The sequence below is a fragment of the Pristiophorus japonicus genome, chromosome 6 (assembly GCF_044704955.1).
Source record: "Pristiophorus japonicus isolate sPriJap1 chromosome 6, sPriJap1.hap1, whole genome shotgun sequence".
In the NCBI taxonomy this organism is placed as follows: Eukaryota; Metazoa; Chordata; class Chondrichthyes; family Pristiophoridae; genus Pristiophorus; species Pristiophorus japonicus.
In genome coordinates, this window is record NC_091982.1 from 248,721,554 (window position 1) to 248,740,031 (window position 18,478).

At 45.6% G+C, this 18,478-nt stretch overlaps 1 protein-coding gene across 2 annotated transcripts in view; it reads left to right on the forward strand.

Moving 5' to 3' along the window:
- The first annotated feature begins 2,798 nt into the window (after positions 1 to 2,798).
- Positions 2,799 to 18,478, forward strand: part of skila (SKI-like proto-oncogene a) — a 74,461-nt gene continuing 58,781 nt past the window's right edge. For both annotated transcript variants that reach the window (XM_070883812.1, XM_070883813.1), the window contains exon 1: positions 2,799 to 5,005. In XM_070883812.1, the coding sequence (XP_070739913.1) occupies positions 3,890 to 5,005 (1,116 nt within the window). In that variant the 5' untranslated portion in view covers positions 2,799 to 3,889. The remainder of the gene's footprint in view (positions 5,006 to 18,478) is intronic.

Below are 18,478 nucleotides of genomic sequence, written 5' to 3' on the forward strand. Positions count from 1 at the left end.
TTCTTTCTTCGTCTGACCTCACCAATACCGTACTATTTCTTACTCTAGTGCTATCTGTCTCTCCCAATCCTTTGTGCGCTTTGTTTCTCCTTTCCAATGCAACATCCTGGTGACATAGAAACATACATAGAAAATAGGTGCAGGAGTAGGTCATTCGGTCCTTCGAGCATGCACCACCATTCAATAAGATCATGGCTGATCCTTCACCTCAGTACCCCTTTCCCGCTTTCTCTCCATACCCCTTGATCCCTTTAGCCGTAAGGGCCATATCTAACTCCCTCTAGAATATATCCAATGAACTGGCATCAACAACTCTCTGCAGCAGGGAATTCCACAGGTTAACAACTCTCTGAATGGCCTACCCCTTATCCTAAGACTGTGTCCCCTGGTTCTGGACTTCCCCAACATCGGGAATATTCTTCCCGCATCTAACCTGTCCCGTCCCATCAGAATCTTATACATTTCTATGAGATCCCCTCTCATCCTTCTAAACTCCAGTGAATAAAGGCCCAGTTGATCCAGTCTCTCCTCATATGTCAGTCCAGCCATCCACCACCCCCCTGCCAAATTAGTTTAAATCCTCCCCAGCAGCTTCAGCAATGCCACCCGTTAGGAGTTTTGGTCTCCTAACTTGAGGAAGAACATTCTTGCTATTGAGGGAGTGCAGCGAAGGTTCACCAGACTGATTCCCGGGATGGCGGGACTGACATATCAAGAAAGACTGGATCAACTGGGCGTGTATTCACTGGAGTTCAGAAGAATGCGAGGGGATCTCATAGAAACGTTTAAAATGCTGACGAGTTTAGACAGGTTAGATGCAGGAAGAATGTTCCCAATGTTGGGGAAGTCCAGAACCAGGGGTCACAGTCTAAGGATAAGGGGTAAGCCATTTAGAACCGAGATGAGGAGAAACTTCTTCACCCAGAGAGTGGTGAACCTGTGGAATTCTCTACCACAGAAAGCTGTTGAGGCCAATTCACTAAATATATTCAAAAAGGAGTTAGATGTAGTCCTTACTACTAGGGGGATCAAGGGGTATGACGAGAAAGCAGGAATGGGGTACTGAGGTTGCAAGTTCAGCCATGAACTCATTGAATGGCGGTGCAGGCTCGAAGGGCCGAATGGCCTACTCCTGAACCTATTTTTTATGTTTCTATGACACTGGTCCCGGCTCTGTTGAAGTGCAACCTGTCCGGCCTGTGCAGGTCCCACCTCCCCCAGAACCAGTCCCAATGACCCAGGAATCTGAAGCTCTCCAGCCACACAGTCATCTGCTGTATCCTCCTATTTCTGTACTCACTAGCTCATGGCACCAGGAGTAATCCAGAGTTTACTACCTTTGAGGTCCTGGTTTGTAATCTCTTTCCTAGTTCCTTAAAATCTGCCTGCAAAACCTCATCCTGCTTTCTACCTAAGTTTTAGATACTGATATGGACCTCGTTCACCCACTTCCCCCTCTGAATGTTCTGCAGCCATTCAATGACATCTTTAATCCTGGCACCAGGGAGGAAACATACCATCCTGGAATCACGTCTGCGGCCACAGAAACGCCTGTCTGTTCCCCTAACTATCAAAGCTCCTCTCACTATTGCTTTCCCGATCTTCCTCCTTCCCCCTCCCCCCGCCCCATACAGCTGAGCCACCTGTGGTGCCATGTACTTGGCTCTGGCTGCACTCCCCTGAGGAACCATCGCCCTCATCAGTACTGGTTAGAGAGTGCGATGCACTCAGGGGACTCCTTGTCTGGACTACGTGCCTGGTCCTCCTTGTCTGTCTCGACAGTCACCCATTCCCTCTCTCCCTGTGCATTCTTTAGCTGCGTGGTGACCACCTCCTGAAATGTGCTGTCCACGTAGCCTCTCAGATGCACCGCAGTGACACTAACTGCTGCTCCAGCTCCGAAAGCTGGAGCTCGAGCTTCTCCAGCTGACGACACTTCCTGCACATGTGGTTGTCCAGGACATGGGAAGCGTCCAGATGTTTCCACATGGCACAAGATGTGCTTTCCAAGGGATCGAGTTGCCATGCCTCTACTTAATAGATTATTAACTAACTTAGCAGAAATAAACTTGAGACTTGAAACAAAACAATCACCAATTACTTAACAATCAGCTCTTTCCCTTGCACTGACGTAACACACCTTGCTCCCTGACAATTGCGCTCCCTCGGGCCATGAGCTCTTGGACCTACCTTTATCTGCAGTTGCTCCTCTCACTGTACCACAGGTCTCCTCTCAGGCCTATTAACTTAGAATCCTTGGGTTCTTTGACTCCACTGGTCCTTTTCCTCCCTACCGCATCCCTGTGATCACCAAATTTTTCTACTTTGCTTGTGGTCCACTCTGTTTGCTTTCTCCCAGCTCTGTCTCCAAGGTCTGTGATCAAGCTGCCGCATTTCCTACATCACACTAGTGACGACACTTGAAAAAGTGCTTCATTGGCTCCAAAGTGCTTTGGGATGCCCTGCGGTGGTCATGAAAGGCGCTATATAAATGCAAGTCTTTCTTTATTTAACATCCTCGTAAATCTCCTCTGTACCCTCTCTCGTGCAATCACATCTTTCCTGTAATGTGATGACCAGAATTGAACGTAGTACTCTATAGCTGTGACCTGACTTGTGTCCTTTTTTAGTCCAAGGAACGCCTCTCGGCTCTTGTACTTTTTGGCAGTGTAGGTGTCCCTTTAAATTAAGAAAAAAAACTCCGGCCGGGTGACGCGGCGCGCAGGGCCGGCCGCGTGACGTAGGCGTTTCGTGCGTGGGCGGCGCTGACGTCGGCGCTTTGTGTGCGGCGGTGACGTCAGCAGTGTCAAGCGAGTGTGTGAGGGAGAGAGTGAGCGTGAGTGGGAGAGAGAGGGAAGAGTGTGAGCAGAGAGGGAGGGAGAGAGAGAGAGCGAGCGAGAGAGGGACAGTGAGCGGGAGCGGGGCTCCGGAGCGGCAGCGGTTTGTGAGGTGACGGCGCTCGAGCGCTGACAGTCCCGGTGGGCCCCGGGCCTCACTCACTCACTCACTCACTCACCCCCAGCCCGCCCGCGCTGTGCTCACCACCGGCCCGGCCCCCAGTGTCCCGGCCTGTCAACCGGCCATCGTCACCCCTGATCCGGGCCGGGAACCGCTCTCTGATCCGGACCGGGAACCGTTCTTTGATCCGGGCCGGGAACTGCCGCCTGAATCACCGGACCCGGGCTGAGAGCTCAGTCTGCGGACTCTCGGGACATTGATCCTGCAACAGGGAGAAAAAAACCCATCATCGTCCTCCTTTATGAAGGAGAGTACTGCTGCTGTGGTTCCTACTCTTTTTCCTCTTGAATAGAAGGAGCCCAATGCCAGCCTCCAGTGACCCGCAGAGATTCTGCTTCGCATTGAAGTGTGTTAACAGTCAAATGTGAAAAGGAGAAGATTTACATTAAGACAGGAGTGGGGACACTTTGCAATTGGCACATCCCACGTGAACGAGTGAATTTGGATCCAAGTGCTTGCTGGTTTCAAAGGTGTGTTTCTTCCCATCTGGCGAATGATCAAGATCACATCCGTGCTGAGAAATTTAAAATAAGGACCGGTTGGTTCGCCACCTGCTGAGCGGATCGTGTGTGTGTGTGTGCGCGTGTGGTTTTTAAATCGGAATATTGTGAGCGGAATGACACTCTGCAGATTGGATTAATTCGACGGAGAAGTATAAATGTGGAAGCCATAAATAACTTGGTGACATCGAGATTGTTGAGAAATTGTTCACAACATTCGAGTCTTTTTCAGTGATGTGGGACCATAATGTGATAAAATGCTCGCAGAACACCATTGTGTGCTGATTTTGTAGGAGAGATCCGTTTAATCTAAAATTGTGGCTAGAATTAAAAAAACACACACACATCATTTGGCAGTTCTCCCAGCAAGGATGGCAAGTGTACAAGGAGCTTTGAGAGTGATGGATGGAGTAAATTTGGGTGAAGTAATGGTGAAAAAAGAGCCCATGTGTGATGGACTGGGAGAGAGAAATAACGCAGGAAAGGAATTGGATGGCAGAATTACAAATATGCTCAAAACCCTTGGAGTCAAGCAGGAAAATGGGCAGTGCCTTGGACTGGAGGAGACAGTAAACACAGACATGGGTGTGTCCAAAACATGCTTGTTGTCAGGTGTTCGTCCATTGGATCTTAATCCTGCCCTCAAACACACATTGGCACAGTTCCACTTGAGCAGTCAGAGCTCGCTCGGTGGGCCAGCAACATTCTCGGCTCGATGTTCCCAAGACTGTATGTCACCAGGAGGGCTTGTACCCATGACATCACCCCCAGTGTTGCCAGGACCACTGCTTATACCCTCGGACAGTTCAACCGAGCTCACGCACACATTACTGGAGGGAGAGACAATCTCGTGCTTCATGGTTGGCGGGGAGAAGAGGCTGTGTTTGCCACAGGTCCTAAATTCAGTGCTTCGAGACTTCTCTCTTCAACAGATCAACACTGTCTGTGATGAATTGTACATTTACTGCTCAAGGTGCACCGCAGAACAGCTACAGATTCTCAAGGTCTTGGGCATCTTGCCTTTCAATGCTCCATCTTGTGGACTTATAACCCAGACTGATGCTCAAAGGTTATGTAATGCCCTGGTTCATCCAGGCATCCTCCCCCCAGACACCAACAAACTCTCTGGCAAGGCGTGCCATTCCCAGTTACAGAACACTGGCTCCAGCTTTGAGGTGGAACATTGGTGTCTCGGGAAATGCCAAGGTTTATTCGTGCCACAATTTTACAACCACCCTGACGCCGCCTGCATTCAATGTCTGGACTGCCACATGATGTTTTCTCCCCAGAAGTTTGTGCTGCATTCACACAGGTCTCCAGACAAGAGAACCTGCCACTGGGGCTTTGATTCAGCCAAGTGGCGCTGCTACGTGCAGCTGAGCCGTAAATATGCAGAAACATGTGATGAAAATTTCTTGCAGCAGTATTTGGAAGAAATGAAAGAGAGGTTCAATTTCAGTAACCAGCAGAAAAGAATGCTTGCAAAGGTAAGTTTCAAATTTGACTTCAAGGTTAACTTTGCTAATGATTATAAATAACTTTTGAAAGAGCAGAAAGAAAGACTTGCATTTATCTAGTGCCTTTCACGACCACCGGACGTCACTCAGTGCTTTACAGCCAATGAAGTACTTTTGGAGTGTAGTCACTGTTGTAAGTTGAGCCAAGAATTTCCTGGATATATTTATCTCTCAGCCACCATCACTGAAACAAATGACCTGGTCATTATCACATTGCTGTTTGTGGGAGCTTGCTGTGCGCAAATTGGCTGCCGTGTTTCCTACAAAACAACAGCGACTACACTTCAAAAAGTACTTCATTGGCTGTAAAGCGCTTTGGCATATCTTGAGCTGTCAAGGCGCTATATAAATCCATGCTGTTTCCTTTTTCGAAGATAACATAAATCTGTTCTGTGTGTGAATTGGGTGATGCAGTGGTACAGACACTGGCCTTTCACCTCTGAGACCCAAGTTAAAATCTAGCCCAGACTGACGGGACGAAAGTCTTCTCTGCCTGCTGATTAAAGGGTCCCATCTGTGCAAAAAGAGCTTGGGTAGCATGTGCCATCAACACAAAACTATCCCTCATTTGGCACTAATTGTCAATCTCACTCCGAGGCCATAGGATTACTGGTGCGGGAAATGGAAAACCAAATGTCACATTGGTGCATTCGCAGGTGCTCCATTGAGTTGAGGTTGGGGCTGAGGCGTATTAGGGCAGAGTATTGACTTGGCATCTGATTGTGTTACACCCGACATAGAAACGTAGAAAATAGGTGCAGCAGTAGACCATTCGAGCCTGCATCGCCATTCAATGAGTTAATGGCTGAACATGCAACTTCAGTACCCCATTCCTGCTTTCTCGCCATACCCCTTGATCCCCCTAGTAGTAAGGACTACGTCTAACTCCTTTTTGAATATATTTAGTGAATTGGCCTCAACAACTTTCTGTGGTAGAGAATTCCACAGGTTCACCACTCTCTGGGTGAAGAAGTTTCTTCTCATCTCGGTCCTAAATGGCTTACCCCTTATCCTTAGACTGTGACCCCTGGTTCTGGACTTCCCCAACAGTGGGAACATTCTTCCTGCATCTAACCTGTCTAAACCCGTCAGAATTTTAAACGTTTCTATGAGACTCCCTTTCATTCTTCTGAACTCCAGTGAATACACGCCCAGTTGATCCAATCTTTCTTGATATGTCAGTCCTGCCATCCCGGAATCAGTCTGGTGAACCTTCGTTGCACTCCCTCAATAGCAAGAATGTCCTTCCTCAAGTTAGGAGACCAAAACTGTACACAATACTCCAGGTGTGGCCTCACCAAGGCCCTGAACAACTGTAGTAACACCTCCCTGCCCCTGTACTCAAATCCCCTTGCTATGAAGGCCAACATGCCATTTGCTTTCTTAACCGCCTGCTGTACCTGCATGCCAACCTTCAATGAGTGATGTACCATGACACCCAGCTCTCGTTGTACCTCCCCTTTTCCTAATCTGTCACCATTCAGATAATAGTCTGTCTCTCTGTTTTTACCACCAAAGTGGATAACCTCACATTTATCCACATTATACTTCATCTGCCATGCATTTGCCCACTCACCTAACCTATCCAAGTCACTCTGCAGCCTCATAGTATCCTCCTCGCAGCTCACACTGCCACCCAACTTAGTGTCATCCGCAAATTTGGAGATACTACATTTAAGCCCCTCATCTAAATCATTAATGTACAATGTAAACAGCTGGGGCCCCAGCACAGAACCTTGCGGTACCCCACTAGTCACTGCCTGCCATTCTGAAAAGTACCCATTTGTACCTACTCTTTGCTTCCTGTCTGCCAACCAGTTCTCACTCCACGCCAGCACACTACCCGCAATCCCATGTGCTTTAACTTTGCACACTAATCTCTTGTGTGGGACCTTGTCGAAAGCCTTCTGAAAGTCCAAATACACCACATCAACTGGTTCTCTCTTGTCCACTCTACTGGAAGCATCCTCAAAAAATTCCAGAAGATTTGTCAAGCATGATTTCCCTTTCACAAATCCATGCTGACTTGGACCTATCATGTCACCTCTTTCCAAATGCGCTGCTATGACATCCTTAATAATTGATTCCATCATTTTACCCACTACCGATATCCGGCTGACCGGTCTATAATTCCCTGCTTTCTCTCCCTCCTTTTTTTAAAAAGTGGGGTTACATTGGCTACCCTCCACTCCATAGGAACTGATCCAGAATCTATGGAATGTTGGAAAATGACTGTCAATGCATCTGCTATTTCCAAGGCCACCTCCTTAAGTATTCTGGGATGCAGACCATCAGGCCCTGGGGATTTATCGGCCTTCAATCCCATCAATTTCCCCAACACAATTTCCCGACTAATAAGGATTTCCCTCAGTTCCTCCTTCTTACTAGACCCTCTGACCCCTTTTATATCCTCCTTAGTGAATACCGAACCAAAGTACTTGTTCAATTGGTCTGCCATTTCTTTGTTCCCAGTTATGACTTCCCCTGATTCTGTCTGCAGGGGACCTACATTTGTCTTTGCTAATCTTTTTCTCTTTACATATCTATAGAAGCTTTTGCAGTCCATTTTAATGTTCCCTGCAAGCTTCCTCTCGTTCTTTATTTTCCTTGCCCTAATCAAACCCTTTGTCCTCCTTTGCTGAGTTCTAAATTTCCCCCAGTCCCTGGGTTCGCTGCTATTTCTGGCCCATTTGTATGCCACTTCCTTGGCTTTAATACTATCCCTGATTTCCCTTGATAGCCACGGTTGAGCCACCTTCCCTTTTTTATTTTTACACCAGACAGGGATGTACAATTGTTGTAGTTCATCCATGCGGTCTCTAAATATCTGCCATTGCCCATCCACTGTCAACCCCTTAAGTATCATTCGCCAATCTATCCTAGCCAATTCACGCCTCATACCTTCAAAGTTACCCTTCTTTAAGTTCTGGACCATGGTCTCTGAATTAACTGTTTCATTCTCCATCCTAATGTAGAATTCCACCATATTATGGTCACTCTTCCCCAATGGGCCTCGCACAACAAGATTGCTAATTAATCCTCTCTCATTACACAACATCCAGTTTAAGATGGCCTCCCCCCTTGTTGGTTCCTCGACATATTGGTCTAGAAAGCCATCCCTTATGCACTCCAGGAAATCCTCCTCCACTGTATTGTTTCCAGTTTGGTTAGCCCAATCTATATGCATATTAAAGTCACCCATGATAACTGCTGCACCCTTATTGCATGCACCCTAATTTCCTGTTTGATGCCCTCCCCAACATCACTACTACTGTTTGGAGGTCTGTACACAACTCCCACTAACGTTTTCTCCCCCTGGGTATTCTGTAGCTCCACCCATACCGATTCCACATCATCCAAGCTAATGTCTTTCCTTACAATTGCATTAATTTCCTCTTTAACCAGCAACGCCACCCCGCCTCCTTTTCCTTTCTGTCTAAATGTTGAATACCCTTGGATGTTGAGTTCCCAGCCTTGGTCACCCTGGAGCCATGTTTCCGTGCTGCCAACCACATCGTATCTGGGAGTTCTTGAAATGGGAAGACTTTCATTCCCAACACAAATGCTCCTCATCTTGATTAGTACAAACATGGGGGTTAGGGAGGAACCTATGGTTTACAGCAGTATAAAATGGGGTGGGCTACGTGAAGAATGCACTTGACTGTATAACATGAAGAAGCTATTCCTAAGTATGCTTGACATTGGACACAGATGTTTTGTAAACATTGCACACTGACTCCTTTGTGCTGAAAGGTAAACTGTGGCGACACAGGTTTACAAAACAACAACAATTTGCATTTATATAGCGCCTTTAACGTAGTAAAACATCCCAAGGCATTTCACAGGAGCGTTATCAAACAAAATTTGACACCGAGCCACATCATGAGATATTAGGACAGGGTCACAGAGATAGATTTTAAGGAGCGTCTTAAAGGAGGATAGAGGGGCGAAGAGGTTTCGGGAGGGAGTTCCAGAGCTTCAGGCCCAGGCAGCTGAAGGCACAGCCACCAATGGTGCAGTGATGAAAATCAGGGTGCTCAAGAGTCCAGAATTAGATGAGTGCAGAGATCTTGGAGGGTTGTAGGGCTAGAGGAGGTTACAGAGATGGGGAGGTGCGAGGGCCATGGAGGGACCTGAACACAAGGATGAGAATTTAAAAAAAACAGAAGAGTATGGGAGTGCCTTGAGCTGAAGTTTTGAAGCATTATTGGACATGCAGGCTCACTTTTGTAATGATTGAGCCAATAGTTTATCTTGTGGACCACACATCTGTGGTTTTCAGTTTACTTACAATTAGGATTATTTTGTGTGTGTCTGTATACTTGTCTTGGATTAGCCTCGCCTGTGGGTGTATTCACTCGTGGGAGACCGTTGTCTACTGATCTCAATTAAAGGCCTAACTATGAAATGAGCATTTTTCCTGAGATAGGTCTTCAACCAATCCCATTAATACCCTGAATATAATGAAATAAAAATGTGCTGAAATGAATATTTTGTGTAGTGTTTAGACTTCAGGTATAGATTCTTTTCTTCACTAGTCTACAGATTCTAGGCTGTGTGCAAGGATATTCCAAGGAGGTTAAAATATATCTTTGCCTGGGTTTGGGAAAACTGTGACTGCAGTGTATCAAGAATTCTCCATTCTACATTTTTCTGTAATTGTTAACCAGGATGTTATTTCTAATGCTATGTACTAAAATGTTTCTCTGATGTTAGACAGAGGGACCCTGGGAGTATGGTGATATTTGCAAAGGGCCCTTAGGAAGTTACTTCCATGGAATATACAGACCAGTCTGAAAGCACAGACACATGCAGAAACCCTCATCACATTTAAAAAGTACTTGGATAAGTGTCGTAACCTGCAAAACTACAGACCAAGAGCTGGAAAGTGGGATTAGGCTGGAGAGCTCTTTTACGGCCGGCACAGACATGATGGGCCGAATGGCTGCCTTCCGTGCCTTAAATTTCTGTGATTCTATATTCTTCTATTCCTTTCTCCCTCAATATGTATCTATGCTATTCACCTCAACTACACCTTGTGGGAGTGAGTTCCACATTCTAACCACTCTCTGGGTAATAAAAGTTTCTCCTGAATTCCCGATTGGATCCATTCGTGACTAAAGGAAACAAGTGATGTGAGCCCCCCTGCAAGTGCAACCGTAGTACTTCATGATTAGCATTAATGGATAGACAAAATGGCTTCTAAAAATGTTTCAATCCCCTATCAAAATAAACTACCAGTTAGCTCATTATTAAATGAGTAACATCAGAAAGAATCATCAGCAATGATTGTTTTAACTCCCAGATATAGATTCCCGCTGAGCTGCTCTTGGATCAGTTGCAGAGTTCAGATTGATTGATTTCACAGCTGAAGTGTTTTATTTTCTTGAATGGGACTGCTTTGTGATGAAGTTTGCACTAAGCAAAATTGAAATCCTTCTTATATTGGTGCACAATGGCATTCCCTTAATCTGCTAGAAGCCCTTAATTGTGGTGACTGACTTTATTTAAGTATAAAGGCAGTAGTAATTTTCTTCAGAATTTGAGGACCAGCTTGCAGCTAACTATCATTTGTAGGACTCAATTTAATGAGAGCAGAGTAGCAACATCCATTCGCTGACTGGTAACTGGCAAAATTCACAAACCATTTACAGTGCAAGTCCATTTTATTTTCCATTCTTGGATGACCATATGGTGAACATTGATCTGAGAATTTCTAGTAATAATTACAGCAACTGAAACGAAAATATGTCATGTCTAGAATGGTTCTATTCGAGCCATGAGTCTAATTGGAATCACTGTCAAGCCTATTTCTGAACTATTCCCAGGTCTGTCTTGCTATTCTCTGTGTTACAGCTAAATTTGAGGTCTGTGTTCGTGCCTGTATAGGATGTATGATATCACTGGACACGGGGTGCAACATCATTCAGTGTCAGGAGTATTTCTGTCACATTGTAATAGACAAATTGTGCAGCAGTTATTTATAATGCGATCTTGATGATTAGTGCCAAAAAGTAGCATGGTAATTTCATTGTCCATTTTCCTCAGTAAATCCTAACTTTAAAAAATTGTACTGATGTACTTTGAATTTCAATATCTTTGTTGAGACATTTCTTTCGCCTGGATTTTAAAATTCTCAAATTCTCATCCTTGTTTTCAAATCCCTCCCTATCTCTCTAACCTCCTCCAGCCTTACAACCCTACGAGATATTTGTGCTCCTCCAATTCTGCCCTCTTGAACGTCCCCGATTTCAATTGCTGCACCATCGGTGGCCGTGCCTTCAGTTGCCGAGGCCCTAAGCTCTGAATTCCCTCCTTAAACCTCTCCGCCTCTCTACCTCTCTTTCCTCCTTTAAGATGCTCCTTAAAACCTGCCTTGTTGACCAAGCACTCTGTCCTAATATCTCCTTACATGGCTCTGTGTCAAATTTTGTTCTGATAGCACTCCTGTGAAGCTCCTTGGGATGTCTTACTATGTTCAAAGGTGCTATATAAATGCAAGTTGTTGCTATTCAGCTGTTACACTGTGTAGATATGCAGAAAGGGTTGTTTAGGCCTGTATAAGGAGCTTTGTTTTAACTAACCTGCTTTTTCCGAATGTCCTTACTACATAGACGTACTTTGTTGGCTCAGGTTTGAAAAGAAAGGGACTTCAGTGGTGAGCCTGATTTCACTGAATTTCATGGCCAAGCTTCCCAAAGGTAGGCTTGGTCAGAGATAATTCGGGCAGTGGGTTTGCCACTGACCGATGGAGGGGATGCTTTAATTTTAGTATGAGGTGGCTGGTTCCATAAACCTCCTGAATTGGGCTAACACTGGCTGCATTATACTATTTATGCTGCATTTGCTATGTGACTTTGGAGCTCTGTGCCTGTGAAAGGCTGAATATGTCAGCTGCTTACAAAACCAGTAACTGACTGGTCAAATGCTAGCATTAGGTACAACACGATGAGGAAATTATAGAAAATTGTGCATACCCTTATAGTTGTACTACTGAAAAGTGCTGATTAAAGGCTTGTTTTACATGCATTTCCATTTGGGAAGTGGAACATTTCATTTTGGCCTTTAGTGACCTCTGCCTTACAGGACAGGACTGTGCACTGCAGTCAGACTGCTGATTCCAGCCTCTATGTTTTGTGATCTGTTCTGAGTTGGATTATTTGATTGTGTTGCTCGGTATTCCATTGTGAGCGGTAAATGATTATCGGTGTATGCTTGAAACAGTGCATTTGTGACACAAAATATAATCGCCCAATTTATCTTGCTTGCAGCAGTGGCCATTTATTATTCTGCAGCAGATTTAGTCGTTGGTAAGCCAAGCCTACGATGACCAGCTGTGCTGAGACTTGACAGCTGCTCCGACCCAAGATCATCAGTCGGGAAGGCCTATTTTTGCTCGGCTTTCCCAACTGCTGCTGTACTGTGTTCTCAGTAAATGCACTGTTCCAGATGCAGTACAGTCACTATGTACCATGCTGACACACACACTGGTTAAATGCAGTGATTTTTACTCATCCACTGCTGCACATGTCATGACGGCAGTACTTTGTGCGTGGACAAACAATGACAGCCAGTGAGTGCATCCTCCCAACACTGCGATTGAGTTTGCAGCCAGTTATACACAGAGGCTGTGCGAAGAATGATATACATGGACCATTCTTCCGTGACCTGATCAACAATATAAAAATACCGTAGGACCTAGATGCCTGAAAGCACAACTGCCAGTGGTGGAACGGAAAGGAGGAATGTAAAGCAGGCCGTTCTTGGAAGGGTGCAGGATGCATGCTGGCATGTAGAGCTGAAAGTCGCAGATGTAGGAAGGGGCAAGACTGTGGAGGGAATTGTAAATAAGGACAGGAATTTTAAATTGATGGGGTGGATTTTCAACCTGACATTGAGGCGAAAAAACCAGTGTGGGTGATCGGTGCAGAAGCCATGTCATGTTGAAAATTTACCCCATTGTGTTTGCGGATGGAGAATCAATCGAGGTGAGTAAGGACAATATGATGGGAGCAAGACTTTCTTGAGGATAGGATGTGGGCAGTGCAGTTTTAGACAAGTTGAGGTGACGAAACATGTCGGGAACGCACAACGTTTGGCCACAGCATTAAGTACATTTCATAGCACTGTTTTCCCTTTCATACCGTACTCATTTCCATATATTTACTATAAAATTAGTAATTTCACAGCTTTTTATGAACTGCAATCTGTGGGGGTTGGCGGGGGGGTTGGTGCGAGTTGGGTTACGGGGTGCGGCGCTGTTCCTTTCAGTGGTGTAAAGTTACAATGATCATTTTGACCAAATTGTGGTTGGTCTTTATGATCAGATGATTGCTGTTGGTAGATTTTATGAAAATACACACTGAGAGGTGTGCTTCCTAGTGAAATTTATGGAACTGTTAATTTTTACACACCGGCATGCACAGGAATGTGTGATGGGAATTTCAAAGAACTTGCATTTGCACTGCGCCTTTCACGACCTCAGGATGTCCCAAAGCGCTTTAGGTGGTGCTTTTGTAGTTCTGGCTTGAAGTTACCGTAATTCTCTGTTTTTGAAGGTGCTGTAAGTGTGTAAAACTGTTCTTGTGGTTGACAGTGCAAAAGAACAGGAAACACAAGTATCAATAAGTAATCTCTGTGGGCCTGATGTGTATCCAGTGGTTAGGGCTGTGACGACCGCAATTTTTTTCTTTTTACGTGGAAACCAGTGACTCATTACAGTCCTTTCCCACTCCTACCTGAAATCTGTCCTCTCCATCCCACCCCACACATACAGGCTCCGCTGACATCACTGGCATTTCCAGCTCATAAAGGGACTGTATTCGTGCTTCCCCTCCCCCCTCCCCACCATGGCTCCGTGTGTCAGGCATGGGTAATTTACTGTAGATTGTTGAAAGATTGTCAGTCATGTGAGAGATGAGCAATTCAGTCCAATATGTGTTGCCATTCATTCATGCTTTTCTCGTAACAGCTTTACCATGATGTTTTTAATGAATATTCTTCAAGTAATCAAGCTGCAATTAAATGATTGAAATTAAATTTTATTTATTTGACTTATTTAAAAAAAAAATGTGGAACGCATTTTGTAAATTGCTCCTGTCTCCAGTATATTTTATTCATACTGCTGCAACATTTTCCTTGAAATAGTCCAATTTTTACTACCGTGCCATAATTTTAAATTGCTTGCCCACTTTTTTTATTAAAAAATGTTGTTACGCAATGCCTTCTTGACAGCAGTACCACAGCACCTCACCACTGAGCTAAGATTTAACCCCTCTCCCTTAGCCCATTTAGTAAGCTATCAAATGCTGACAAAACTACAAAAATGGGAAATCATGAAGAATTGTCATCATAGGTTAGTATCATCCTGGGAGGACTTGTTCAGAAGTACAGCAGGTTGAACCCCTATAGTTACCCTTTTTCTCACTCCCATAAGAATTAGGAGCAGCAGTAGGCCATTCGGCCCCTTGAGCCTGCTCCGCCATTCAGTAAGATCATGGCTGATTTTCGACGTCAAGTCCACTTTCTTGCCCTATCCCCATATCCCTTAATTCCCCATGAGTCCAAAAATCTATCGCTCTCGGCCTTGAATATACTCAGTGATTCAGCATCCGCAGTCCTCTTGGGCAGAAAATTCCAAAGATTCACAACCTTCTGAGTGAAGAAATATCACCTCATCTCTGTCTTATCCTGAGACTATGCCCCCTAGTTCTAGACTCTCCAGCCAGGGGAAACAACCTCTCAGCATCTACCCTGTCCATCCCCCTCAGAATCATGACGTTTATCCTCAGGGTATCCTCCCTGTAAGTAGGATGTGACTATGCTGGTTAAAGGTGCACCATCTCGCTTTGGCATACAATAGTACAATGTTGGTTCACATTTGCAATTTGTCACAGTGTTGGAGCAGGATTGATCTCAGTACAACTGCTCCGATGCGTTAATCATGGCTGAGTTTGCATGTCTACCAGTTGTTTATGAAAGACCACAAGAAAGTTTATATTTATAATAAATATTTTTGCGCCTGACCCCATATGGATATCGATCACGTGTGGTATTTGGAGTTCTCTTAACCTACCATTATTTCCATTGGTATGCACTGCCCCTGGCTGAGAAAGTGAGTGACTTGTGCAGTGCTATCTAATGCTCCTCTGTAAATTGGTGCGAAGAGATATGCAAGAGCAGCTTCTGGTAGACCGATTCCCCGTCCCCCACTCTGGGGAATTGATAAAAAAATCCAAATGTTGTTTAGTTCTTTAATTGTCAACATGTTTCTGATTGGGGTCTCGCCATGTGGGAATGAGAGGCATGAGCTGGTACTTTACCACATTCTGGAACAGTGTGTTGATGCTACAATGTGTTGAACCATGTCATCCTGGGACCCATTTTCACATTTTCAGAAGTCTGACCAGTTTACAAGTTTAACTATGGAAATTACAAATCGTAGCAAACTGACTCAAATGAGAGACTCTTTGATGTAGGTCATTATGCAAGAATGCTACATTTAGGCAGTACTTGAAAATGTTTTAAAAGTTACTCATCCACCTGATCAGTCAGATGGCTTTCAATTTTCCCCAGTATTTGCTCTTTTTTTTGGAGTAGGCTGCTTTTTCTGGCCTAACTTAAAATCTCCAGTTTCCCCAATCAACTTGCACCAGCGTAATTTACTTGGTTAAGTTTTTTTTAGGTAAGTTTTTTTTTCCTCAAAGTGGGGGCGTTACCAGCCACCTACGCCAATTCTGGCCATTTAGTCAACTTTGGCCAGCTAATAGTTACTCCAGTTCTACTTAGGCCAGCGTATGTGGCCACTGGAGAAAACCCTTGTGGACAGTTAAAGAAATCGGCGCAGGTAAGTGCAGCAGATGCCCGGACAGCAGCAGCAGGAAAGGTAAGAAGGTGGGGAGAGGAGCAGAGGGTGTGGGGGGGGGGGGATGCTTTTGACCGGGAGGGAGGAGACCACTCGGCCTGGGCTAGGGGCAGGAGAATGCACCGGCAAGCCCTTCGGCCAGGGCTAGGGTGGGGGAGCAGACTGGGAGGCTGAAGACGGGGCTGCCTTCCCGGGCCGAAGGGACCCCGCACGCACCGGCCCGCTGCCTTTCGGCCCAGCACTTTTTCAGTTTCTAACCTCAGCTCTTCTGAGCATCCCTCGTTACCCTAGCAACATCAATTTTTGGCGCAGGTCTTAAGCTCCACCCACAAAGCTTAAGGCCAATCTGCGCTGCTCCAAATTCAAAGTTAATTCCGGCGAAACTTGGATTTTTTTGGGGCATATTTGGGCCACTAAAAAATCATACGTATCTCTTCAACTGCGCCAAAAATCACCCATGTGGAAAATTGAGCCCAATGTTCCAAAGCTAGCTCTGCATTCGGGAAAACAAAACCCTTGCACAGAATTCCTCCTGTGATGATTTACTGAAGATTTGCAGAAAAGACAACATGAATAGAGATAGGGGATATGGCACAATTCTCCATTCTTGATGTCATCAGCTTCATGAAGGGCAAAATTTTACACAGAGCATTTTTATCGAGCTGCCTTTGACCAGCCATTCGTAAGGATGAACTATCGGGATAAGGGATGATTGATGGACATCAGTTAACTGTACAGATATCTTTCTATTAAAGGCAATTCATAGCATTACAACATGTTTTCATGGAAATTTTGTGCGAAGGATGTAAATTAAACATAATTTAGGATTTAAAAACAGAAAATGCTGGAAATACTCAGCAGATCTGGCAGCATCTCTGAAGAGCGAAATAGAGTTAATGTTTCAGGTCGATGACCTTTCGTCAGAACTGGAAAATGTTAAAGGTGTTAATAGGTTTTAAGCAAGTACAGAGGAAGGAAAAGGGGGAGGAAAGAACAAAAGAGAAGAGTGGAAGGCAGGAGAAATTGATTGACAAAAGGGATGATGGTGAAAGGCAAAAGGGGATGGTAATGGGACAAGGAAAGAAACAAAATTATGGGTGTCATCATAGGCAGTCCCTCTGAATAGAGGAGGACTTACTTCCACTCCCACAGTGAGTTCTTTGATGGCTGAACAGTCTGATATGAGTGCCACCAACCCTGTTACAGGTGGGACAGACATTCGTTGAGGGAAGGGGTCGGTGGGGCTGGTTTGCCACGCGCTCCTTCCGCTGCCTGCGCTTGGCCTCTTCATGCTCTTTGCGTTGAGACTCAAAGCGCTCAAAGCCCTCGCGGATGGACTTTCTCCATCTCGGGCGGTCTGCGGCCAAGGTCTCCCAGATGTCAGTGGTCCCCACTTTACCAGGGAGGCTTAGAGGGTGTCCTTATAACGTTTCCGCTGTCCTCCTTTGGCTTGTTTACCATGAAGGAGCTCCGCATAAAGCATTTGCTTATGGAGTCTCGTATCTGGCATGTGTACTATGTGGCCTGCCCAGCGAAGCTGATCGGGTGTGGTCAGTGCTTCAATACTGGGGATGTTAGCCTGGTTGAGGACACTGATGTTGGTACACCTGTCCTCCCAGGGGATTTGCAGGATCTTGCGGAGACATCGTTGGTGATATATCTCCAGCGACTTGAGGTGCCTTCTATACATCGTCCATGCCTCAGATCCATACAGGAGGGCGAGTATTACTACAGCCCTGTAGACCATGAGTTTGATGGTAGATTTGAGGGCCTGGTCTTCAACCACACTTTTCCTCAGATGGCCGAAGGCTGCACTGGAGGCGATGCTGAATCTCCGCATCAATATCTGCCTTTGTTGATAGGAGGCTCAGAGATATGGGAAATGGTCCACGTTGTCCAGGGCCGCATTGTGGATCTTGATGATTGGAGGGAAGTGCTGTGCGGCGGTGACAGGCTGGTGGAGGACCTTTGTCTTACGGATGTTAAGCGTAAGGCCCATGCTTTCATATGCCTCAGTGAACACATTAACTATATCCTGGAGTTCTGCCTCTGAATGTGCACAGACACAGGCGGCGTCCGCATACTGCAGCTCAACGACAGAAGTTGGGATGATCTTGGATCTGGCCTGGAGGCGGCCTAGGTTAAACAGCTTCCCACTGGTTCTGTAGTTTAGTTCCACTCCAGCGGGGAGCGGGAAACAAAAGATGGGTGTAGAGGAGGTGTAAATGGTAGTAAAAGAATCAGCAACAGCTACTGTCTAAATTGGATTTTACTGCTTGTATTTTCTTTCATGGTCCTTTGCCAATTTTCTGCACTTTTCTCCTCTTAAGATTTTGCTCGGGTATGGTTCCATGTGTGCCATCTCACCCTCTTAATCTCACCAAAGTGGACATTCTTTGTTTGGGCCCAGCCAATTAGGGGTCAACATTTGGTGCTGCCGTTTTTGAGGCGGTGTCACCGCCTGAGTGCTGATTTTAGCGCTGGGCAGCCTCAAAGTCCTCAATTCAGATTTTACACCCAAAGATGAGAGAACAGCGCTTAAAAGTGAGGTTGCACACTCATCCTCGGGCGGGAGCTCA